Source organism: Panthera pardus, unplaced genomic scaffold (assembly GCF_024362965.1).
Source record: "Panthera pardus isolate Hobbes unplaced genomic scaffold, ASM2436296v1 HiC_scaffold_8, whole genome shotgun sequence".
Lineage (NCBI taxonomy): Eukaryota > Metazoa > Chordata > Mammalia > Carnivora > Felidae > Panthera > Panthera pardus.
In genome coordinates this window covers 145,170,750-145,197,591 of record NW_026527013.1, presented here as the reverse complement: position 1 = coordinate 145,197,591, position 26,842 = coordinate 145,170,750, and the positions used below count along the sequence as shown (strand labels likewise).

General features: G+C 41.6%; 1 protein-coding gene across 7 annotated transcripts in view; it reads right to left on the bottom strand.

The window, feature by feature from the left end:
* NRF1 (nuclear respiratory factor 1) overlaps window positions 1-26,842 on the bottom strand; it is a 147,233-nt gene that overhangs the window by 25,622 nt on the left and 94,769 nt on the right. For 3 of the 7 annotated variants that reach the window (XM_019452723.2, XM_019452726.2, XM_053897937.1), the window contains exons 6-11: window positions 24,263-24,421; window positions 23,293-23,490; window positions 22,578-22,679; window positions 18,589-18,747; window positions 16,054-16,211; window positions 7,544-7,668 (exon numbers count right to left, since the gene is read on the bottom strand). In XM_019452723.2, the coding sequence (XP_019308268.1) occupies window positions 7,544-7,668; window positions 16,054-16,211; window positions 18,589-18,747; window positions 22,578-22,679; window positions 23,293-23,490; window positions 24,263-24,421 (901 nt within the window). Of the gene's footprint in view, window positions 1-283; window positions 707-7,543; window positions 7,669-15,695; window positions 15,972-16,053; window positions 16,212-18,588; window positions 18,748-22,577; window positions 22,680-23,292; window positions 23,491-24,262; window positions 24,422-26,842 lie in introns of those variants that run through there. The other 4 variants (XM_019452725.2, XM_019452724.2, XM_019452728.2 and 1 more) reach the window with 4 other exon arrangements.

Genomic DNA, 26,842 nt, shown 5'->3' with positions numbered 1-26,842 from the left:
CCGGGAGACAGTCATCACGCTGTATTTGTGGAGTCCAGGCAGAAGCTGGCTCACATCACAGGGAGGCAGCATAACTGAGTGGTGTGGAGACAAACTGCCTGAATTCAAATTCCACTTCTGCCACTCTCTCTGTGCACGTGGCCAAGTCACTGAAACTTTCTGTGTCTCAGTTTCCCCATATGTTAAATGGAGACAATAGTGTTTACCTCAGGATAGGGTTATTCTGAGTTTTAAGTAAGTTCGTGCATGTGAAACACTTAGCAGAAGACTTGCACATAGCAAGCATTATATAAATGTTTATTAAATAAAGTTAATAAGACAATGGAATTGAGATACAGAATACAAGGTCGATAGTGGGAATGCAGATTCCTAGCTTGGAGTACTCTGTAAGTGGGGTGTGCCCCACCCTCATCTTAGTACAAAAAATGAAATTGAAGAAGTTGGGGTAAAGGAGAGAAATTAAAATTTCAAAGTGCAAGAACTGAGCCTCTATACAACTCTGCATACACAGAATGGACAGCCACAATTTCTTAATCTAGAAAGACGCACCTGGTTTGGTCTTAAGAAAATAAGCACGACTACAGGGACAGTGTTTCCTCCAGCAACAATTAGTGTCTCATTCAATTCATTGGGGCAGTATTAAGAGCACTTGCTTCCCACTTCTGGTCCATCTCTGTGATAATGAATACTCCCCACTTCCCCTGCCCTAGGGAAAGATGGGGCAGAAGGAGAGGAGAACACTTAGTTAAATTAAAAGAAAGCTTTAACGCTGTATGTTAACTACACTGGAGTTAAAATTGAGGGGGGGGGGGGAAGGCTTAATTCTTCTAGATGAATTTTAAAATTACTGTAAAGGTCATTCCCCTCACAAACCTTTTTGGAATTCTGATTGAATTTTTTTCAAATTTGGAGACAGGACTTTCACTGACAGCTAATAATAACAGCACGATAATAAAATACTACAGTAGAAAAAACAAAATAAATAGATGGATGGAAACAGAAGATTCCCCATACAGTCAATTTAAGAATTCTGCATATGGGGGCGCCTGGGTGGCTCAGTCAGTTAAGCATCCGACTCTTGATTTCAGCTCAGGTCATGATGTCACAGTTCGTGGGATCGAGCCCAATGTTGGGTTCTGCGCTGAGCATGGAGCCTGCTTGGGATTCTCTCTCTCTCTCTCTCTCTCTCTCTCTCTCTCTCTGTCCCTTCCCTGACTTGCTCTCTCAAAATAAATAAATAAACATTAAAAAAAAAAGAATTCTGCATATGGATACCAATAGCATTTTTCATAGAACTAGGACAAATAATCCTACAATTTGTATGGAACCACAAAAGACCCCGAATAGCTAAAAAAAAATCTTAAAAGAGAAAAACAAAGCTGGAGGTATCACAATTCCAGATTTCAAGTTATACTACAAAGCTATAATAATCAAAATGGTATGGTACTGGCATAAAAATAGACACACAGATCAATGGAATAGGATAGAAAGCCCAGAAACAAACCCACAATTATATGGTCAGTTAATCTTCGACTAAAGAGATAAGAATATAAAGACAGTCTGTTCAACAAATGGTGTTGGGAAAACTGGAGACAGCTACATGCAAAAAAATGAAACTGGACCACTTTCTTTCACCATACACAAAAATAAATTCAAAATGGATTAAACACCTTCCTGTGAGACCTTAACGATAAAAATTATAGAAATAAGGACAGGCAGGAATATCTCTGACATTGGTCGTAGCAGTATTTTTCTTTTTTTTTTAATAAAAAAATTTTTTTCTGGCACAAAAACAGATACTCAGATCAATGGAACAGAATAGAGAACCCAGAAATGGACCCACAAACGTATGGCCAACTAATCTTTGACAAAGCAGGAAAGAATATAGAATGGAATAAAGACAGTCTCTTCAGCAAATGGTGCTGGGAAAACTGGACAGCGACATGCAGAAAAATGAACCTGGGCCACTTTCTTCTACCATACACAAAAATAAACTCAAAACGGATGAAAGACTTAAATGTAAGACAGGAAGCCATCAAAATCCTTGAAGAGAAAGCAGGCAAAAACCTCTTTGACCTTGGCCGCAGCAACTTTTTACTCAACGCATCTCCGGAGGCAAGGGAAACAAAAGCAAAAATGAACTATTGCATCAAAATAAAAAGCTTCTGAACGGTGAAGGAAACAATCAGCAAAATTAAAAGGCAGCTGACGGTATGGGAGAAGATATTTGCAAATGACATATCAGATAAAGGGTTAGTATCCAAAATCTATAAAGAACTTACCAAACTCAACGCCCCCAAAATAAATAATCCAGTGAAGAAACGGGCAAAAGACATGAATAAAAAAAATTTTTTAATGTTTATTTTAAGAGAGGGACAGAGTGTGAGTAGGAGAGGGACAGAGAGAGGGGAAGACACAGAATCCGAAGCAGGCTCCGGGCTTGAACTGTCAGCATAGAGTCTGACATGGGGCTCAAACCCACAAACTGTGAGGCCATGACCCGAACCAAAGTCAGATGCTCACCCAACGGAGCTACCCAGGTGCCCCATCTGTAGTGGTATTTTTCTAGGTATGTCTCCTGAGGCAAGGGGAATAAAAGCAAAATAAACTACTGGCACTACATCATAATACAAAGCTTCTGCACAGCAAATGAAACAAAACTAAAAGACAACCTGCTAAACAGGAAGATATAAAAGTATGTAAAATATGCTTAACATCACTCATCATCCGGGAAATGCAAATCAAAACTCTAACGAGATACTACTTCACACCTGTCAGAATGGCTAACATTAAAAGCGTAAGAAACAATAAGTGTTGACAAGGATGTGGAGAAAAAGGAACCCTCTTGCTGCTGGTGGGAATGCAAACTGGTGCAGCCACTGTGGAAAATAGTACGGAGGTTCCTCAAAAAGTTAAAAATTGAAATACTCTATGATCCAGTAATTGCATTACTGGGTATTTATCCAAAGAATACAAAAGCACTGATTCGAAAGGATATTTGCACCCCCATGTCTGGTTATTATTTATAATAATATATGGAAGCAGCCTAAGTATCCATCAATACATGAATGGATACAGAAGATGTGGTATATACACAACGGAATAATGTTCAGCCATAAAAAAGAATGAAATCTTGGGCCATCTGGGTGGCTCAATCTGTTAAGCGTCCGATTCTTGGTTTGGCTCAGATTGTCATATCACGGTTCAGTTTGTGAGATGGAGCCCCAGGTCAGGCTCTGTGCTGACAGTGCAGAGCTTGCTTGGGATTCTCTCTCTTTCGCTGCTCCTCCCCTACTTGTGCGCATGCTCTCTCTCTCTCAAAATAAATAAATAGAACATTAAACAAAGAATGGAATCTTGCCATTTGCAACAACATGGATGGGTCTAGAGAGTGTAATACTAAGTGAAATAAGTCAGAAAGACAAATACCTTATGATTTCACTTATATGTGGGATTTAATAAACAAAAGAAATAAAGGGGGAATAAATAAAGGAGAGACAAACGAAGAGGCCGCCCCCCCCGCTTTTTTTTAAAGATTCTCTTAGCTATAGAGAACAAACTGGTGGTTACCAGAGGGGAGATGGGTCAGAGGATGGGTGAAGCAGGTAAGGGGATTACGAGTACACTTATCGTGATGAGCACTGAGTAATGTACAGAACCGTCGAATCACTCTATTGTCCACGTGAAACTAATATAACACTGTATGTTAACTACACTGGAATTAAAATAAACTAAAAAAAAATTCTGCATGATAAAAATGGCGTTTCAAATCAGTTTAGAAAGGATGGATTTCAACCTTTTATGGAATAAATGGTGCTGGAATAGATTATATAGGGGAAAAAAAAATCAATTCAGATCCCTACCTAATGCCATATTCAAAATAAATTCCAGATATTTCACAGTATTTAAAATAAAAAAATGAGACCATAGAAGAACTTCCATATAGATATTTATCTGATTTGGGGCCTATGCAAATGTAAAGGCAAAAGAGAAATAATTAAGGAAATAAAAATGAAAGTAACAGAAATAAAATAAAAATAAACTGCAAAAAACCCCACCTATTTGCAACGTATACAATTAAAGGGGTTATACCTTTAATATAGGATACTTTCCCAGCAGCTCTGGTGAGAGTCTTAATGGGACAATAGTTGAAACAGATGATCCCCATTACCTTTATTGATTAACTATGAACTATCTGCTTAGTTCCCCCGCCCCCATCTAGCTTTGAGGAATAGAAGACGGCTGCATGAATATGCAATAAGATCTCGGACATAACAGCACCTCAGAAGAGGTGCCCAGGTGCCAATATAATTCCTATTTTTAATTATTTTTGCTGAAATAGGAAGGCAGAAAAAAGATGTGGGAGATCTGGTTCCCTGAAGATTGCTATCCATGGGTGGAAGGTCAGGTGAGAGGTGGTTATCACTCAAAGAGCTCCTCAATCCCTGTGTGGGCCTGCCTTTAGAGATTGTACAACCTTTTATATTAAGATGTGGGGGGCTGGGGGAGGGCCAAGGAACCACTGTGAGAAAAAGAAAGGAAAAGAAAAGAGGTAAAGGAAGGCGCTCACGGAGAGGCCTTTTCCAGTCTTAGGCAATTCTATCTGCCCTTCAATGAAAAGAAAGCCGCCTGTGAAAAGCTTTACTTTGAACTAAACCATGAGATTCCATGAGACCAAAAACTCATTTAGTGCTATAGAAAAAGGAGGAGCACAAAATAAAGTAATACTAGTGCTTGAGTAGTCAGTCCCCTTAGTGTTGGGGCAGGGTAGAGTCCAGAAAAAAGGAGATGTCTACAGGGTGCAAGGTCTCTGTCCAATCTGCCTTGGTGACCCAGAAATTAAACTTCTGCCATGCATGCATGGGTTATCTCTAACTCGCACACCACCGTCCTCCAGGACACTGCTTCATATCCTTGTGCTGCCTGGCCATCTCTCACCAGTTACTGTACTCTATCAAGCTCCACACCCAATGGTTCTCCATCTCAGAAGACACAAAAACTCCTCTGCTTCAGGCACAAACAATATCCAGATTGCTCTTAGAAGAGCTGTCTGCTATGGTTTTATTTAAAACATACTGTGGAATCTGGGATGTATTTCTTTTTCCCTGGTAGTGGTGTTTCCAAATAGCACACTGTTCTGCTACCATCTGGTTCTTCCTGATAATAAACTCTTCCTGATAATCAACTTGGTCTATCGGCTGACCCCATAAGGTTGCCATCACAGAAGTGACAAACTCTGGCAAGACAACAACGGTCTGAAAGAACGATGAAAAGAGAATCCCTAAAAGACTACCCAGAAACCAAATTGGCTAGTTACATGGGAAAAATTTGGTTCTAGTCCCACAGCAACTCCTACAGCACTCTGGGTGAAATGTCAGAAGACAGAAGGAGCGTCAGAATTATTTGAATCATATCCAATATTAGAGTCATTTTCTGGATTCCCCAGGAAGCGATGAAATGATTGGCCTTTGCCTAAGATTGCTGGAGTAAGGCGCAACTCAATGGCCTGATTTGACACAGAAAAGCTGTGCCGAGAAAGTGCTAATTCCAACTCTCAAGTCTTAGTTCAGCACATGTCAGTGGTCACAAACTGGGGATGGTATTCTTTGGGAACCACTGGCTTTTAGGACGTACACCAGAATTTTCTCTTATCGCAAACACACAGCCAAAGACATGAGATCAACACAACGGACTCACACAACCCTAAGGCTACGGAAAAGAGGCAGCTTCTAGGAATCAATAGTGGGCGTGGCTCAGCTTTCCCCCCACACTGCCGAATGGATCTATTATTTGGCCCGAGACCCACAGGGTCTAAATACTTACATATAAATTCATCTGAAAAGGTGAGGCTGAGAAGGAGCCAGAACGATAAAGCTGTCTGTTCTCCTTGCCCAGACAGGTCAAGACCATTAGAAAGGATAACAGTCTCCTATCAAATGCAGGCAGAGAAGGATCTGTAGTAGTTCCATTGTAAATAACAGCAATTTGCACTTCAGAAGAATGTCACATAGCCAGATGTCCTATCTGTTCAAGGTAGATTAGGACTCAGATGAGGAACAGTGTAAGGTAAGGAAGCAGGGGTAGGACTCTAGCTAAAGAGGGAGGTTTTCCTTACTTCTTCCTGTGGTCCATTTCATCCTGAACATACACGGCTGGAAGATGCCCTTTATCCTGCAGTGTTCTGGCTAAGATCAAGCCTATCCCTGTTAGGGTTAGTTCATGGAAGCCCTAGCCCTACAGAAAAAGCAGACTATAATTGTAGTTTTTTGTTTTTTTGTTTGTTTGTTTTTTTTTAGGAAAATGATTCTCAGAAGCCACAGTGGCTCTTTACATTTCTTGTGTTAATTCTTCTTTGGGTGACAGACACAAACACATTCCTCTTCCCACTTCCAAAGGAGGACACAACTTGGGGTCTTTCTCCAAAGACTTTTCCAACTAACTCTATTCACTGATGAGGGACCTATCCTTTAAAAAGTTCCAGGCACTTTTCTTCCAGCTACTAATGTCAGTAAGGAACTTTCTGCCTAAATAAAAGTATGTTATTATTTATCCTCTTTTTAAGACAAAAGAAATCTCCAAAAACCATGAAGTACTTAGTTTGTTCTACTTAACCTAGTAGAGTAGTAGTAGTACCAGCAGTGTATGTATGTATATGCATATGTACATATGTATATATACATACATACATACATATATATATATATATACACACACACACACACACACACACATACATATATACACGTTTCATTTTAAAAATTCAATAAATAATCAGCCAAATGGGGCTGGTCCTCCGTTTTGACCCAGACTTCTGAGGCACTTCCCAGGGCAGCCCAAGTCTTGGTAACTGACTTCTGGAGCCTGCCGAAGTAGATCCAAAGAGCTGGGCTGGAGTTGTAAATTTTTGCCACCATATTTCTATGAACTTTATCCCTTTTGTTTATTCAGGAAATCACCAATATCCAGGTAGTCAAAGAGCTGGGAAAGAAGGGAAGGGTGGGCGTGTGTAACTGGCTAAATCCAGAGGTCCTTGGTGAGGACACATTTAACAGGATGCAGACTCAGAGCACCAACCAGAAAAGTGCCCTTGTCACAGCTTGCTGGCTGATCTGTGTGAGACGGTGGTGCCTTTCTCAAGATGGAACGTTCTACCCTACCACAACGCACCCGCCCATGGGAGGATCTCTGCTATAGCAGAGGACATTGATCTACCCCATGGGAGAGTAAAGGACAAAATGTGGCCCGTGGCAAATTTTAAAGTACCTCTTGGTAAATCCTGTCACAGTGAAACAGTTTTCAAATAAGCATTTCAGTTAGATATGCGTTATCATGGATTTTTTTTTTTCCCTCAGAAAACCCCAAGTCTCCTCCTAGTGAAAGGAATCAGAGGCTCCTAAAATTTTCCTAGGCATCAATTGCCTGTCAATAAAGAAAAACTCAAATCAAAGCTCAACCTCTTTCTGAAGGGTCTGCTGTCAGTCATGTCATGAAGGTTTAAGTGGAAACGGGGAAGACATTCCATAAAATATTTATGCTCTCTTACCATTAGCATCTTGGACTCCAGTAAGTGCTCCGACAGCTGCTGCGGTTTCCCCAGACAAGACGATCTGTCCCCCTCCTTGCAAGGTAGCCTCGGCCAGTGTGGCGACAGCATGGGCGGCGGCTTCGCTGTGGGCACAGGAACAGGAGAGGGGGACGTGTAAGTTGGATAAAGGTACAGCACTGCAGCGAGACAAACCATCCTTCTGACCCTTCCTTGGATCTCTCTACTGACTCCATGGGTATGAGCCTACCAGCGAATACTGGAGTCCACTGCTGCTGGGGAGAGCCAGGGGAATTTTTAAATGGTAACAGTAAGTAGCTAGAGAAACCCCAAGTCTTACAGATTTAAAGAGCTGATGTGAGATTTTCTTTAAATCTAGGAAATGGGTGTTTGAGGACAGAAGGCACTCACTGCCAGTGGAAGGTATGATCCACATTGACAGCGCGAAAGCCTTTCTGGTTGGTAATTACAAGGTTTTCTTGTTCTCTTTTCTCTTTATGGTAACACTAGGCAGATTACCTAAAACTGCCCTTTTGGGGACATTCACTTTCGAATGTCCCCCCTCTGTAAAGAGAGCTTTCATACTATTCTTCCTTTCTGATCTTGTCTCCAATAAACTTGCCTGCTGCTCAAAAAAGCCCAAACAGACAAAACAAAAACTACCCTTTTGTAGCCGAGGATGACAGGAGGAGTCAACAACGTGGACTGGCTATTCAATTAATATTAAATAGTAACAATGTGGTTTACACGCACGACTTCAAGTACAAAGTAATGGCTAACACACTAACATCCTGCAAAGTCTAGGTTTTCTCTTTGCCTCACTGTACATGTGGGCAGTGCTAAATTAAGGCTTGAAATTTTAAATGATCACCACAAGCCCAAACTCCCAGCCTCTAGAAACACAAAGAAACAATAAAATCTCCCTTCCTTGCAAACACTTTGCAGAATAGATAGGTATTAACCATCTGTTTATAGTGAGCACTATTCTGGCAGTTTGTATCCTATTTTCCTTTCTTCTTGTGATATGCTGGTCCCAAATGCACAAATACCCATTTTTATTGATTCTATGATACCACAAACTAAAAATGCACCATTATTTTATGTGCCAGCAAGCAAGGAAAAAAAAAAAAAAAGCCTGACAATTGTAGTAGTGTGGTTTACCATTCAAATTTCAGAGATGTTAAAATGTGAAAGAAGCAGAAATTCAGCACCTCTCCTGGGAAAGTGTCAGCTCCCACTCTGCACAATTCCTGAAGGAGTATCAAACATGGGCTCAGAGTGGAGGAGGTGGTGTCATTTAGTTTAGCGGGGGGGGGGGGGGGGGGGGGAAGGCCTGGATCTGACCAAATAAGCCAGATGAATAAGCTTTGCTCTGAGTTGCAGACTTTGCCTAACTCTGGCAGGCACACTTCGTGGTCACAAGCTGTAGGCGGGGTTGGGTAAGGGACTGTGGACTGGTTAGGGTAGACATGTCCTGACTATGGGCAAAGCAACATGTACCACACTCACTCATGTGTCACTTTCATTTAAGAAAGCCAGCAGACAAGTAAAGCAACTGACACTATCATTTCCCTGGGGGAATATAAGGATTCTAGGAAGCAGTCAAAGAAACCCAATGGATAGAAAAGTCTCATTAAATAGAATATTCCCACTCTCTTCCTAACTTGACTTAATTTTTATGTCTGTGTTCAAGCTATCTTTTTCTGATAATAAAATACATGCGGAAGGCTTGTAAAAATTTCATTAAGTATAAAAGAAACTTTAAAAATATCACAGACATAAGTTATTTCCTTCTAATCTTAAAAACAGCTTTAAACAGCTAATAATGAGGATTACACTTACTGCTACAGTTTTATAGCCTGCTTTTTTCACCTAACATTGTTTCCCCATGTAAACATTCCGACCTTTATTCAAAATAATAAATAAATTAAAATTGCTGATCCCCCTGCTTTTTTTCCTCGTCATTTATCTGTGGCAACTTTTAATTTCCAGGCTTCCTTTGACTTAGTTCAAGGTTATAGTTATATATTTCAAATTTATTTGCTTCTTTCATAAATATTATATATACTTACAATAGTTGTGAATATTTATATTATATATTTATTATATATTTTTATATATTTATGAATAATATAAATATATATATATATATTTTTAAAGTAATCTCTACACCCACTGTGGGGCTCGAACTCACAACCCCAAGATCAAGAGTCCCATGCTCCCCTGAGTCAGCCAGGCACTCCCATTCATAAACATTTGGGGACTAACTGAGCCTGAGCAAAAAGCTCACCAGTCATGGAGTGCACGTGCAGTCCATAAAAATTACGATCACCCTCCACTCAGAGGCACACTTCTTGGTGATGTGATGTCCAAAGCCAGTCATTCCATGGTATCTATAACATGAATTTAGAACTAAAGGGGACCTTTGATCTGGAATTCCTACCAAGGCTATTCTTTACACTTTACATGGTAGACTTTAATTTCAAAGTCCTTCAAGAGTTTTTATTAGATATAGTAAAATGAGTGATGATTTAGTGTCTACATCCTTAATCTTTAATATTTTTCTAAGAAACTTATGTCAAATAACACTACCAGCCAATTTTACAGTACCCAGGTGTCATTGATTAATGACAAAAATATTTCATACTCTGGCCTGAGACTTCCTAGAAAGCTGAAGAGTCTGTTCTTTCCAAAAAGCTGCAGCAGTGTGGTATTTGCAGGAAGGAAGCTGTATATGAAAACTGCTTATATGGAAATACCATCTTTGTTTACACGTTACCTCAGTGACTGTTCATTCCCCAGTTTTTATCACAATGTGTATAATTTTATTTCTGTGACCATCAAAGGTGACGTCCTGCCAGTCTTGGAACCCCTGGACACGTGTTTTCGGTGTGGAACTTTACAGGCGATGAAGGGAGGGCAGCTACCCTGACGTGGATATGCACCTATACCCAATCACACCTATTTCATCATGCCCGAACCTCTAAACATTTGAGGTCATTTTTTCTTTTTTTCTTTCTTTTCTTTTTTAAATTTTTTACATTTATTTATTTTTTGAGAGACACAGAGAGACAGAGCACAAGTTGGGGAGGGGCAGAGAGAGGAGACACAGAATCTGAAGCAGGCTCTGAGCTGTCAGCACAGAGCCTGACGCGGGGCTCGAACTCACAAACCGTAAGATCATGACCTGAGCCGAAGTCGGATGCTTAACCGACTGAGCCACCCAGGTGCCCCGAGGTCATTTTCTTTAACATCTTTCTAAAATATGTTTGGTAGAAGAAAGGCTGTGAACGAGCACAACCCTAATGCAACCTGGGAGCAGCAGTCCAAGGGGGATGACAGGCCCATAGGCCAGTGAGGTCAGTTATTTCATCGGCTGCCAGAGGCCAGAGGCAAAGCAGCGAGGGAGGGATCTTTTCCATGGGGGCATAAAGACAACTGTGACTCCTGTGGTCAGCAGGCCTTCATTTCCAAATCTACTTTAAAACCGCTGACACGAGATCTCATGGAGAGAGGGCAAACTTACTGCTAGAAAAAGATGACCTTTACTTCTAAGATGAAGAGGGATGAAAAGGGCTTTAAGCTACCGCTTCACAAGTTTTTGACAAATATGTCTAATTTTAAGTCAATAGTACTTTCATTTAAAAAAAAACCAGTCAATTTTTCCTCAAAAATATGATTCACTTTTTTTTTTGAACCCAGTGTCTTCACAGCAAAAGAAAAGCAACTCTAAGTTCCGGAACAAGAGAACTCAATGCGAGCCTTTGCTTTCCCATAGCGCCGAGTCACAGGAGACGGTAAAAATTGTCTTCGTGTCGACAGCACAGCGTCAATTTCTACTAGAGCAAATGTAGATTCAGTCTATAAATACTTATCATGTATCTGTATATGCAAGGGCTGTACTGACTTAAATTTACTTGTTTAAGAGGGAATATAATCCAGGACAGCTTAACCAACACACTGAAACATCAAATTAACCTTTTTATCGCAACAAATCACATGATGATTTCACTTCCTTTCCCCTCTGGTTGTTTGGCTGAATACTTTTTTTTTTTTTTCCAGCTGTAATGCTCTGCACTTCATTTGTTCATTTTGATTCTCTCCCCATCTCCTTTCTAAAGATGCTGATTTATATGTGTTTTGAAAATAATTAAAAAATTAACTAGTTTCCAAATTTTTTAATGACCGTTTCTCCATACCTCTTTGGATTATTTATAATGCCAGGGTGGGCTGTTTGAGCCCGGGGCCCTTGTTCTGACTTGTTACACAAAACTCTTAAACAGCGTGGTTGAAAAACAGGTCTGTCCTGCATCTGTCCTTATCCCCATCTCCCCTCCAACAGGTGAAGGAGCTCCTCTGTCTTCTTATTCCACACCTGCCATGCTGTGCGGCTTCCCTCTCTCCCCTCACTCTGCGCCCACGTCTGCCGCTTACGGCGCAGCGGAGGGCAGGTGATCAGTAAAGAACCATGCTTGTTCCAACCGCACCTGAAAGAGGCTAGAAGGAACCAGCGCTAAGAAATCACTTTGTTACCATGGGAACAAAGACTGGCTTTCTCAGTGTAGTTCTAAGATAATTTCCAGCAACAAATTCTGTGGTGAGGCTGGGAGTATCATCTCATCCCACAAAGCAGCAAACACCAAGGGTGCGTGTCTTAAGTCCAAACTTCCTGCCACTGGCCAGTGGGTTACCTCTCTTGGAATCAGAAAGCCCCTAGTAGCCTGCTATAGTCTAGTCTTCGTTGCCAGGCTTGGTTTCTTCACCCTCAGCAGAGGCTGCAAAACACCATCCCCCAACACTCACTGGGTTCTGAACTGATTGCAAACAGATTTCAACATCTTTACTCCTCCTACGTGCCACAGTGAACCATGTTCTCCTTCCTTTGGAGTAAACACTATAGCCACCGCAGCTGCATCTGAGTTTGTTAACAAGCCCTCAGGGGAAACCATTACTCTCTTTGCCTTTAGAAATAAGCCCTGCTCCTTACACTAAAGGGAGCCAGAATGGGCCTCATATTTTCCACTATGTGTAGGGTTCCCAGGACACTCACACTTCACTGGAATATCCAAGGTGCTGGCTCAATGAAATCAAGTTTTGCTGGTCTTTAATGGGTAGGCTCCATGCCACAGTAAGGGGTTACCAGGCCAGAGGGAGGTTCCTACCCTGGCCATGGCTTTTTTAGGAAGTTTATTTGTGGTCCTTTCTCAAAGGAGTGGGGTTGGGCCAAAGCATAAGGGGTCAAATAAGACTTTCAGGTTATTCTCACGCCAGTCAGAGTGGCCAAAATGAAGAAATCAGGAGACTATAGATGCTGGAGAGGATGTGGAGAAACAGGAACCCTCTTGCACTGTTGGTGGGAATGCAAATTGGTGCAGCCGCTCTGGAAAGCAGTGTGGAGGTTCCTCAGAAAATTAAAAATAGACCTACCCTATGACCCAGCAATAGCACTGCTAGGAATTTATCCAAGGGATACAGGAGTACTGATGCATAGGGGCACTTGTACCCCAATGTTTATAGCGGCACTCTCAACAATAGCCAAATTATGGAAAGAGCCTAAATGTCCATCAACTGATGAATGGATAAAGAAATTGTGGTTTATATACACAATGGAATACTACGTGGCAATGAGAAAAAATGAAATATGGCCTTTTGTAGCAACATGGATGGAACTGGAGAGTGTGATGCTAAGTGAAATAAGCCATACAGAGAAAGACAGATACCATATGGTTTCACTCTTATGTGGATCCTGAGAAACATAACAGAAACCCATGGGGGGGGGGGGAAGGAAAAAAAAAAAAAAAAAAAAAAAGAGGTTAGAGTGGGAGAGAGCCAAAGCATTAGAGACTGTTAAAAACTGAGAACAAACTGAGGGTTGATGGGGGGTGGGAGGGAGGGCAGGGTGGGTGATGGGTATTGAGGAGGGCACCTTTTGGGATGAGCACTGGGTGTTGTATGGAAACCAATTTGACAGTAAATTTCATATATTAAAAAAAAAAAAAAAAGACTTTCAGGTTATTGAAAAGCCACATGGTTCAATGGGCTAAGAAAAAAAGTCACTTAGAGTACCCCTGAGTGAGTGAGTGAGTGAGTGAGTGAGAGTGTGTGTGTGTGTGTGTGTGTGTGTGTGCGCGTGCGCGCGCACACTCGTGCACTCCATACCTAATCAACCACCAAGTCTGGCCACACTCCCTTCAAACTCAGTCACTTTACCACCACTCTTACTACTTTAGTTTCCAAGTCTTTAACAAATCACACCTGGTCCGCCTCTTCCTAACTGACCTTCTATTGCTAATCTGTTCTCATTATAAGCGATTCTGAATACACAAAATTGAAAATACAACTTAAATGATAACCCTCGGGTGCCTGGCTGGCTTAGTTGGTAGAGCATGTGACTCTTGGTCTTGGGGTTGTGAGTTTGTGCCCCACGTTGGGTGTAGTGATTACTTTAAAATAAAACCTTAAAAAAATGAAAAATACATGATAACTGTAATTCCTGAAGTGCTAACTAGGGGCTGTGTACTTCGATGAGAGTTTTATTTACATCATCTCCGTGAAACTTTTTAAATTCCATATGATGAGAATTAGCCTTATAATGCTGAGGAAACCAAGGCCTAGGGGTTAAATTTCTCAAGATCAAATGGCTAGTAAGTGGCAGAGCTAGAATTCGAACCTGAATCTATGTGACCTCAGAACCTTCTTTTCAGCCCCCCATACTATACAGCCACACGGAAGTCATTTGTGCGTCAGCTTATCGAGGCTTTCTAGTTATTTATCACAACCGATCTAAACTTCGGCTGACTCTTCTATTTTGGAGGAGGTGATCCCCTTCCTCTGAATTTCTGCAGTGCTCGCGGTGTGTACTACATGATTCAACAGTGCATTAAATTCTGAGGAATAGTGTTCACTGTTTTACTTAAGTCAATTTCCCCAGTGTTAATAACATGACTTCTTTGAGGGCAGGCATGGTATCTTAGAGCGCTGTTTATTTACAATCTTACCTAGCAGAGTGCAGGCATGTCCTAAGAGTTCAGTGACTGTCTGAGACTAACAACAGCTGTGCACATAATGGTGGCAGCAGACCTACCGTATGCCAGGCACTGATCTACGGATCTCGCATGCATTGGCTTTCTCAGTTCTCACAACACCCCTACCCAACAGGGGTAGCTGCTGTTTTTATCCCCATTTTACAGAAGAGGAAAGCCTGGGCACTGAGTTCAAGTAAATTATCCAAGGTCAAACAGCTAAGTGGGTGATGGAGTTGTAGTTTAAACCCAGACTGTCTGGCTTCAAGGCCCACACTCTTAAATATTGGTTAAAATGCCTGGGTCCGCTGGAAAATAAAATTATGTCCGCAATGAAGAAGAAAAAGAATGATGTGGGGATGATCTTTTCTGTCAACAGAACCAACAGAAGGAAACCAAGCAGGGAACAATATAATTTAGTTTTGGAAACCTTCAATCACTGGAGTGTCCCATTCTGCAGCACCCTTCCTAAACATCCCTGAAAAGAAATATTTCAATGATTTTTCCCAGTAAGCCAAAACTGATTTCAGAAAGTCACTGATAAGGGAAACATTTCCGGGAAAGTCAGTAAAATCAGCTCTCAACATGGATTAAATGGATTAATGTCCCTAACAAAAAGTAGTTTCAGGGTGACTGGGTGGCTCAGTCAGTTAAGCATCCGACTTCGGCTCAGGTCCTGATCTCACGGTTCGTGGGTTCGAGCCCTGCGTCGGGCTCTGTGCTGAAAGCTCGGAGCCTGGAGCCTGCTTCGGATTCTGTGTCTCCTTCTCTCTGTCCCTCCCCCTCTCACTGTTTCTGTCTCTCAAAAATAAATAAGTGTAGGGGCGCCTGGGTGGCTCAGTCGGTTAAGCGTCCGACTTCAGCTCAGGTCATGATCTCGCGGTTCGTGAGTTCGAGCCCCACGTTGGGCTCTGTGCTGACACCTCAGAGCCTGGAGCCTGCGTCTCCCTCTCTCTCTGCCCCTCCCCTTGCACTCTGTCTCTCTCTCTCTCTCATAAATAAATAAATAAATAAATAAATAAATAAATAAATAAATAAATAAATGTAAAAAAAAAAAGCTGGTTTCTTTTGTAGAAGTGAAAGAATGACTAAAAGCAATTTGTTTTGTAGGGTAAATAGAAAATCAATCCTGAAGCTTCTTGCTTTATTATATCCTTTGGTCCCATTAAAAACACAAAGTCCTCAAAACCTTGCGTTTTTTGGTTTGTTAAAGGGCACAGGATAGGAGAACGGAAAAGGGATCACGGTCTCTTGACCAGCAGACTCGAGCTGGAAGTCAGAAGGCAGGACTGGCTGTGGGGGCGGGTGACGGAGCGCAGGAACGGGCTGGGAAAGGCTGGTTATACGTCAAATGACGATACTCCGTGGGCTGAGAGGATTAAGCTCCAACTGCTAACTGTGACAAACTGAAGTGCAACGTTTCTCTCTACAACCTACAGGCGGGGGCAGATCCACTATCCTCATCTAGTCCCCCACCCCTGCCTCCACCTGTTGAGTGCCATGGTGACTGTAGCTCCCTGTTGCATCTCCTGAGAAGCTGCCACTGCGGCCTCTGCCAGTGACGCCACGGCCTGGGTGGCCTCTGAGGCTTGCGTCGTCTGGATGGTCATCTCACCTCCTTGCAACGTGGCCCAATTTTGTTCCACCTGAGGCAGAGAGGACACGACAGTAAAGAATCAAAGTCACAAAAGGCTTATATGATACATTGCTATGTGCTCAGCCAAATACAGACACATTTTTAAATTAGCATGACCTACAATGTACAGAACAGGGTTTTTAGTATGCTATCTTTTGTGTATGAAAAGGGGGGTATTAGAATATATATTTGAATTTACTTATATTTGCATAAAGAAATTTTGGAAGGACACAAAAGAAACCATTGAAATTATTTTCCTTGGTGTGTGTGGGGGGAAGGGAGTTGTGGGAGTAGGTTGGATAGGAGACAGAAAGCAAGATTTTCCAATGTATACTTTTAAAAATATCTGAGACATATCAATGTATTACCTATTCTCTTGAGTTCTTTTGAATAGGTAATATATTGATGTGGCTCAGATTGAAAATTGTGACTAAACCAAAAAATTGAAAAATTAGCACTTTTGAATAGACAGTAAATATAATTTTGAAAACATTCAAATGGTACCCAAGGGCATATAATGCCAGTACTCCAGACCTTGAGTACAGAGGTGACTACTGTTCCCTATTTCTTGTGTAGCTTTGCAGGGATAGTCTCTTTATATGCAAGCTTATTTACACACACACACTCACTATTTCCCCCTTTCTACTCCTTCCTAAAAAATATAAATGGCAGCATATTCTTTGTTATCTTTTTGTACCTTGCTTGTTTCGCCAACAACACATCTCTGAAATGATTCTATTTTGGAATGTATAAAACTGCTTCATTCATTCATGATTCATAACAATGGCTGCAAAGCATTGTATTATAGAGGTACACCATGATTTATTTAACCAGCCATCTTTTAAAGGGCATTTAGGTAGTTTTTAGTCTATCTTTACATACTATGTTGTATATTTTGGGGGAGTCTATTTATAGAATGAATTCTTAGAAGTGGGATTGTATATCAGTTATGCTGTATTTTAATTTTTGGTGGAAACTGCCAAATTCAGGAAACAATTTTTTTTTTTTAATGTAGCAAAAACTGCTTGCCTTTTAGTCGGCGGGGAGGGGGGTAGAATTATGAAGAAACAAAATAAAACAAAAAACTCTGGTGACAGGACAGATTAGATTTCAGGTGTGCAAGATTTAGCACAGGGGTTCTCAGCATCGGCACGATTAACATTTGAAGCCAGACAAGTCTTTGCTGTGGGGGGCTGTCCTGTGCCATGCAGGACGTTTAGCAGCATCCCTGGCTTCTACCTACTACCAGATGCTAACAGCACCCTCCTCGGTCATGAGAATCCAAAACATCTGCAGATATTATCAAATGTCCTGGGTGTGTGGCGGGAGTGGGGGTGCCCTAATTGAGAACCACATTTAGAGGTTTCTCAGTCCTAGATACCCGTGTCTAGCTACTTCAGTCGGTTTTGCTCGGTAAGTGTTAGTTGATGAATTATTCCCCCTCAAAAACAAAAAGCGGCAGGGACAGCGTGAAAGCAATTTCTATTCGAAAATATGGAAGGTGGCAAATCAATCAGCTCAGGTACAATGTTTCTATGGACTCGGGTCTCAGGACATTAGCTCTGCTTACTGGAGCTCTTACTGTTCCTGATTCGTACTGCTTGGGCCCGGTGAGCGGAGACCTCGTGCCTCCTGCATGTTTACTGTGTCCCAAGCTTAGGAGAGGTAGAGATTTAAAATGCCTCCTGCTTTGGTTCTATGACCACACTTAGATTGTGATGGTGCTTCTCAGAATGCCTGTCAAAAGCCTCCCAGAAAATGGGACGCTCCTTTGAACTACCCTAGTTTTCGCCCTGAGTTCGCACAGGCAGTGGCTTGTGCCAGCAAAACTTCAGGGCCCGTCACTAAGAGGCAGAGACATCCCACTTCCTTCCCTTAGAGCTGCAAATTTGCCCACTTGGGAACTCACAAAACTCTTGCTTCCCGGGAGTTAGTATCTCTTTGATTTCATTACTCCAGTGAGTGTCAGTGTAAATAATGCCACTTTCAACGGCAAGCTACACCGCGAATCCGCAGATGGTCTATGATCGCGCTCAAAACACCAGCCGAAGCCGGCCAGCCCTGTCACCTTTTGCCATTAAACAGTCTTCCTCTTTCCAGATCTGCCCATCTAGATTTTTGCCCATCCCACTGCAGAGCTTGGCCTAGTGCAGCTCTCCCAAGACTCAGACTCCAATGGTAGCAATTTAATGTATACACATTTAGTTACAACTGTATTTGCAGTAAAAATGGTATTAGAAAGTTGCCATATACAGTATACTTTAAGGAAGTTAAATTATATGGCATGAAAGATTAATGGATGGTGGCAAAGGGTAGAGAGGAAGTAGGAAGAAGAAGCAGACGAAGAGATTTCTATTCAGAATAATGGCAGGTGATAAATAAATCACTTGGGTGTTAACATTTCTTTGGAATTTCCTATTCTTCAGCCTCAGTGCTTTAGTTGTATTTGCTTGAGCTCTTGTTGCTCTCCCTTTCCATCTGTTGGGAGCCACTGTGTGGTTATCTATGCCGGATGTCACCATGTCCCAGAGAAAGGGCCCCAAGCCCTAGGAGGGAAAGATATTCAGAGGATGTACAGTTAGCATCAATGCTTTTCTGAGAGACCCACTCCAACGAGGCCCTCCAAACTGTGGTTACTCTTATCCCTCTAGCTACAGTGAACCCCGAGGCCCTTCCACGCTTTCCCAGTGCAGTGCGCTGCGTGCACTCCTTTTGACAGGAACACAACTCCCAGCTTTGCTTCCCGTTCACCCTTCTAGTCTGAACTCAGGTGAGCCCGAAGGAGCCCAGACAACTCCACTCCCCTATGGTCCAAGGCTCAGGACCTCTCCTCTGTGTTCCACAGCACCCCAGGCTTGCTTCTACTAAATTCTTACCTCATTGCCATTGTGCTTTGGTATGTTTTTCTCTACCACCTACCTGTGTGCTCCTGAAGAGCAAGAGCAGCCTTTAATTTCCTGTATCTACAGAATCTATAGTACCTGGCATAGGGCTCAGAAAGTATACTGAATGGCAGGATGGAGAACGCATTCCTTTATTCATGTTTTCCTACTTGTTCTTTAGCCTACCTGGATCTCAGTTAAACTGACATTCGTTAAAAAAAAACATCTAAAGTAAGTCGTGCTACTGTTATTGTTACGTGTTGATGGTTCAGTTTTAAATTCATGTCTCCGGGGTGTCTGGGTGGCTCAGTCGGTTAATCGTCCGACTCTTGATTTCAGCTCAGGTCATGATCTCATGGTTCGTGAGTTGGAGCCCCACATCGGGGCTGTCTGGCATTATTCTCTCTCTCATCTCTCTCTGCCCCACCCCACTTTGCACTCTCTCTCTCAAAATAAATAAACTTCAAAAAAAACCACAACACAACTTTAAAATTCATGTCTCCAATGTCTTTGTACTTTGGTTTCTTCTTCTTCTAACAGAACCACATGTACCATGATAATCGGATACCATTCTATTTCAAAATTTGACTTTCCTGCCACTTAAATGCAATTAACATCACCACTACCAACTGGTGGTCTTATCACACAACAGAGTAAATTCTCAAACTCATGTGCATTTGCAAATACGCCATCAAAACTGAAATTGTATAAATACTTTGAAATCAACATAGTTTATTTCACAATATTTTGAAATTCTTTCCTTGTTCATTTCTAAATGTCTATGCAACTTGTTCTGTGTCCTTAATTAGTTTAAAGCTGCCTAAGGTGAGAGCTTTTTTTGTTTCTTTGAAACTACAGTCAACCCTGGAACAACACAGGTTTGAACTCTCTGGGTCTGCTTATAAGTGGATTTGTTTTTCAATAAACACAGTAGTACAGTACTGTAAGCGTGTTTTCCTTATAATTTTCTTAATAACATTTTCTTTAGCTTGTTTCATTGTAAGAATACAGGATACAACACATGTAACATACAGAACACGTGCTAATCGATTGTTTATGTTATCAGTAAGGCTTCTGCTTGATCGTAGGCTATTAAATTTTGAAGGAGTCAAAGTTGTACGTGAATTTGACTGCACAGGGGGATCAGCGCCCTTATCTCTCATGCTGTTCAAGGGTCAACTGTACTTAGAATTATTGGGTATTCCGAGCACACAGAGTACTCAAAAAGAGTACTCAAAAAGATTTGGGAGACCATATATTACCACAAGAGGCAGGCCCCCAGTGGTCCTTCTAATCAATGTAACTAAAGGTAACTAACTGGATTTCGAAGGCAGTGTGGTCTAATGGTAAGAGCTCCCTCTCACAGGCAAGGTTAGGATAACAAAATGACCTCACAACTTCTAAAAGTGTAGGTATCGTTTATTTTTGTAGAGTACTTTCTATTCCTTGGGAGAAAAGATGCTAAATAAAAGGCAGTAGGATGTTTTTACTGAGTCATCTGATGTAATGTTTCATTAACTTGATGTGGTCTTATCTGCCGTTAAGTAGTGAGGTATTTTGAGTAATTTCAGTTCTTACGGCTCACAACTGAGAGGCTAACAACCACGTCAACATCTAGGACAAATGAGAAGCCAAATAAATCACACTATAAAATGGAAAACATTTTGTCACTTTCTGAGATAACCTGTCCTTCTCCTCTTTGTTTTGTTTCATTGGAAGTGTGGGAGGAGTTACTTTTTTTTTTTTTTTTTAATCTGACTGAATTTGGGTGTGTACCAGCAGGCTATTTCTGTCATCCACCCACTTCTACAACAGATGACTTATAAATAATGTTAGTGTGCTGAAAAAGCCCTAGGTAAGTAACTGAGATTTTTTTTTTATTCTTCATATTTTTCCGTGAACTTCTGAATGTGTTAATTACCACCATATATGTGAAGTTATTTAGTAAAATGGGCTCCAAAGAATTAGTCCCTAGAGAAGTGTTTAAGAAACACAAAGTCACTTTCTTTAAATAGTATCACGAAACATCCAGTAGGGAGGAGATATGGTTGATAACTTTGAATAAGTCAAAGAGTTAACAAATTCAGTAAACGCACCCACCACTGTCTTTTCTCTCTCTTTCACACGTCAAGGAGAGCCCTCCAGTTTTAGTGTTTGGGGACTGACGAGTTTTTCCCTCAGCTATTCCATACTCTTACATGATGTTTATATGCTTCTAAAAGTAAATATCCTCTTGACTGTTACCTTTCTATACTGCAAAACCAAACGCTGGCTCCTGCCCCCAAACCTCAGACTCCCTAGCTGGAAACAATCTCTCCTGAAGGCATAGACCACTGTGCAGCATGTCCTACAGCATGGACCATGGTTCATTTCTGCAGACATTTCTCTCCCCCTCCAGACAGGAGCTTCTTGAGGAGCAGGGTTCCTGTGTAAATCAACTCCGAGCATCTAACACATCGTTGCGTTATGGCAGGGGCTCACTTCATGCTGGCTGACCGGGTAGCCCGGTTGTTTCTCTTCATCCCCCTAGCCATGAGACTTTTATCGGTTCTCTCCCTTTCCTGAGTTGCACAAGTGAAAATGGCTTTGTGGTGTTCTGAGTGGAAATGCGCCATGGTTTTGAACAAGGGTACCTTTAGCTTTATTTCTAACACTGCTCTTTGACATTTGTTCGCTGTTTTTCCCACTTCAGGGAAGTGGTGAAGGTACCAGGTACCAGGTACCAGGGTGGTACCTTTAGGGGAAAAGCCTGCAGTGCCTTAACGAACCCTTTCCTGACCTTCACTGATGGCTCAGAGCTCAGAGCCTAGACAGCAGTTTCTAAACGTGTTACACAGCTCCACACTTATCCTGTGACTTTGGGCAAGTCACCTAACCTCTACATGTTTCCGTTTTCTCATCTATAAAGTGAAGATGATAACAGAACCTATTCTTAATAGAGGGTTGAGTACTTAGTTTATCAAGTGCTCAGTTAAAGGTAGCTACCTTTAGGTTAACATCCCATGGTTACTTTGATTTTGGTAGAGGAGTATTTTCTCATAAGGTCTTTTCAAAGGCATATTTAAAATGTAATAACTGATGACTACTCATTTACAAACATATTTATCCCTTCAAAGAACTCTTTGGTCAGCTCTAGTTTTAACAATCCAATTGTTAAAAAATTAAGCCCAACGATCAAATTCTTTGGGATTCGCAGCATAAAAGTATGACACAGATAATCTCTTTTTGCTATGTGTTATAGAAAAATGCTATGTTGCAAACGTAAAGTTGTAAGTTTCTGACTGGTCTAAATCATAAAGATCTAGGACTTTCAATTATTATAATTCACATACACAGCATGAGATACTCTGCAAAACTGTCACGGTCTGATGTTTCAAAAGGTTTATGCTACAGATGTGTAAGCTGCCTGGTGTCGTTGTCTTCTGGACCCTAACTACTCCCTCACCTACACATTTAAGTATTTAAGCGGCTGCAGAACAAATCCTCTTTCTTACCTCTCCATCAGCCACAGCAGAATAATTCACTTGGGCAACAGTGACTGTGGTTGGCAATTCTGAAGCATCAGCCAATGTGGCTACTGTTGCCCCTGTACCAACCTAAAGAAAAATATGGAAGGTGAGACGTGTCAGTGGATGGATTCTTCTACCTTTTCCTTTACTCAGAAGTCAAGATTCATTTAATCCACAATTCAGCACAGGTACTGGCTAATATGCTTCGTAACGTGAAATGAGTTTCCAAAGTCGTCCCAGACACTTACAGGAGTTCCAGAATTTTATTTCAACCAAATAAATCAATATTAGAAGCTATCATGTTTCGCCACCGGTGCCCGGTATCAGTCAACCAACTTTCTACTCTTATCCCAATCTGAATTTTAGACATTCCCTATCTACTAACAAATCGCGTTTTACCTCAGAAGAGGTAATTTAGAAGGAATAGCTGCTAGCCCCTGACGGAATGAAAGCATAAAGAAGATGCCATTTTTATAGTGCTTTGTTCGAGAAATGTCCAGAAAAGCTATCTTATAGCTCTGTAGTTAACAAATTGGGAACAATTTAAAATATTTTTTAAAAATAAATTTCAGATAGATCTTGAGGAGCTTTAAAAAGTTGCATAAGGGTTTTTACATGAAGCAAACTTTCTCCAGTCTGAGGTGAGGTGCCCACGGGTCCACCTCAGAAACCACAGTTTCATAACCATAGTTTTACTCACCTGGATAAGTGAGACAGTGCCGTCAGGGTTACTAAAGGTCTGGACTACGGTCTGTGATGGTACAAGATGGGCTATACTGTGTGTGGTTGTGGCCTGTGTTTGTGTTTGCTGATCTTCAAAAGCATACAAAAGGTCCTCCCGCCCATGCTGTTTATAACAGTTTTTAACTATGGTCCGTAGTGCCTGGGTCCATGAAACCTGTCACCAAAAGACCAGAAAAGCACATTTAAAAAGTCACACAGAATGTTGGTCATTCAGTCCCACTACGGAATAAGCAGCTGCTTATGTAACAAACCAAATCAAACCTATACAGAGTGAGCTCCCTTAGGCCGATTGTGGCACAAAGAAACTCGGCGCTAAACGCCACAGATCTCCCACCGGTTTCCTTCCTGAGCAAAGTCTGGTTTAGGTTTTGGGTTTTATACGCCATCCTAACCTGAGGCCAACTCTTAAACTTCTCACAAAAGAAGCTTACTCTTTTGCCAAGAACTTTATGTTAAGATTCCCAATAAACTTCCAAGCTAAGAAACAAATATGCGGAAAAGGCAAGGGATGAAAATTAGTTGAGTCCACCTTTTTAAAAAGTGTCGTCATCAGCAGCCTCTACCAACTTCACATCTAATTCTATTATTTATATTTTTCAACGGTGGTTCTTGCTAACCAGGAATAAGGACATTTCTAAGTCTTTGAAGTAATTAATGCTTTTTCCTGAAGTTTCTTCCGTTTTTTCCAATCATCTCATAATATAAAAACTGCTCCAAAAGGCAACTAGGCAGAAGGAAGCGTAAATTCAGGGACCCATCCCACGTCCACAGTGATGATGTGATGAATGGGAAAGGCTGCAAATCAGAGAATATCAAACTTCTTTTGGGAGACAGGTTCAACTATCACACACATGTTTTTAGGCTTTTTAGCACAGTTGATTCAGAATGGAAAAACAACAGGCTACTCAGGTCTGAGAAACCCTCACCCTCTGCTTTTGCTCTTCTGTGCGGACGTCGCTCCGGACGTTTGCCCACGGGATATCTTCAGGCCACCAGATGGGCTTGCAGCTCTCTTTGCCCCAGCCTGGTTTTCCCCGACCTGTGGAGTACTTGAGCATCTCTGGAATAAATGCCCGAAGCTGGGCCTGGAAGACAAGAGTGTGGTCATCAGCAGTCACGAAGGACATCTGGGATGTCTTTGTATCTTCCACCAAATTCTAAGATAATAAAACAGAGAGCTTTCCTGGAGGGTCCCAGAGAATTCCAAGATGTGAACGATGAGAACCCATTGTTTTCCACAGGTTACTACAGCTCCATGGGTGACTGAGAATTATACACGTGTGTGTGTGTGTGTGTGTGTGTGTGTGTGTGTGTGTGTGTTGGTAAAGTATACATTAAGCTGTATTTCACAGCCCCTACTTGTCCTTAGAAGATGAATACCTGCCCTCAAGTTTGATTTCTCCCTAAGATACTACTGATGATATTTCCCTCATTTCCCTTCTACAGTTTTCCATGCATTCAAGGTGTCTAACAAAGTCAACATGTTTTCAGTATTGTTCTGGAGTTAGGAACCTGGCAATTAGATAAGGGAAATAAGAGGTGAGGAGCAGGTAGAATCATCATTATTTGTAGGTGACATGACTGTGCGTCTGGAAAACCCCAGAGAATCAAATGAAAAACTACCATAAACAGCAAGAGAATTCAGGAAGCTGGTTGTTTACAAACAGGAAAATAAATAGGCTCTACTTAAAAAGGGAAAATGACCCTAAAGCTTTTCCTGAAAATTTCTAGTATGCTAGGCCAATGTCTGTGAGTCTGACATACAAACAGAGTCAAGCATATGTCATCTTAAACACATTATGGACTTCATGCAGATTTATTTTACAAACTGAATCCAGACCAAGCAGGTGTTAAACCAGAGACAACGGCCATTCTTTATCTCCTGGCACAGTAACCATATTGAGTATATGTTGGAGGAGAAGGGGAGCCTACTTTGTGAACATTCTTAATTGTCTACAATGATTTTTGGCAAGAGAAGCAATTAATCAAATTATAACATCCCTCCCCAGACCTACTGCTTTCCTTTTAACCCCTGCAACACTTCAGAGATAAGCAGCATCCTTCAACTAAGGACACACTCACACTGCCTCTATACCTAAAGACCAAAGGGATAAGACAATTTCGGCAATGAGTCAGACCCAAGGACATGGGCTTGCAGGTGTAAAAGAGAGAGAAGGGGGGGGAGGGGGAACAGAAATGGAAATACTTAAGTATTAATGAGAGAATGAGTACAACACCACTTTTATACTGAAGAGCCTATTTAAATATCAGGTGTTCTTATTTGAATAATATTTTACCAGAAGATGATACCAATTCTTATATAATTATCATATCATATAATAATAGGGAATCATGCTTCCCTAATAAACAGAGCTCTGGTTGACGATATTTACATGGTCAATCCTTGTGCCCAGCCTGCCACTTCACCTCCCCGAGTCCGCCTCTCCCAGACAGTCTCCTGCCTACAGGATATGATATAATACACTCCATATATATTTGGCTCTGCGACATCAAGCAGCAGGCTAATAGAAATGTATCCGTTTGCAAACCCAGGCTATCAGCTGGCTCATGAGGTCATCTCTTCAGTTATTTTAAGAAAGTGCATCTCAAAGTCATTTTTCCCTTTATCTTAGTTTCCTGGGAGTGTGTCTTTTTCTAGCCTCAGACACACAGAGAAGGAAAAGGCTTAATCCTCACACACAATATTTGCGTTTCCTCATATAAAAAAAAGGGCTTTCGTCCGTCTCTTTTCTTCTAATCCCATGAACGAACATTCTCCAAAAGGAGAGTTCTTTATATCTGTACCTAGCAGAGGCTGGAGATAATGAAATAAGAAGGCTAAATACCTTTAAATTAACAAAAGACGACAGTGTTCAGAAAGAACTCGCTGTCAGAGTCTGCTCAAATCCCGCCTGGAACCTCACGCGTTCTCTAATTCTGACTTCCAGCTTCTGACGCCCCACCCATTCGCACCACAGTCTCCCACACTCCCCAGTCCTGGGTCACCCTGGCACATGGCTGTCTTGCATTTTGGCTCTCTCATATCAGGCTTTCCACTGGGTTTCAAGGACTCATAGGTTATGGGAAGTGGGGGCAGAGCGCCAGCCTACTCGCTTCAAAGCCTCCTCTGCCCTCTCTCCAACCACCTACCGTCTTGAAGTCTTACTCTTGGCCAGGAGAACCCCACCTTCTTTCCCTAGACAGCCAAGCTCAAAATCTCGGTCAGCTTTACCTCTTTCCTTCAAACCCATCTAGCTACTCCGCACAGGTTCAGCTCTTTCTTCTTTGAAGTGCCTGGGCTCTCCATCACTTCTTCTCTAGTCCCACCTTTGTCCCCACTTCCCAACCCAAGGCTAGTGCATCCTTCCAGATGACCTTCTTGTGTAATTCCACATTCTCCCCTCTTCCCATCCCATGTATCCTTAACAGACAGGTTTCCCTAAATGCTGCGCAGCTCCAGTGCTCAAAAACTTTCAAATGGCTTCTCACTATTAGCAACTCAACTG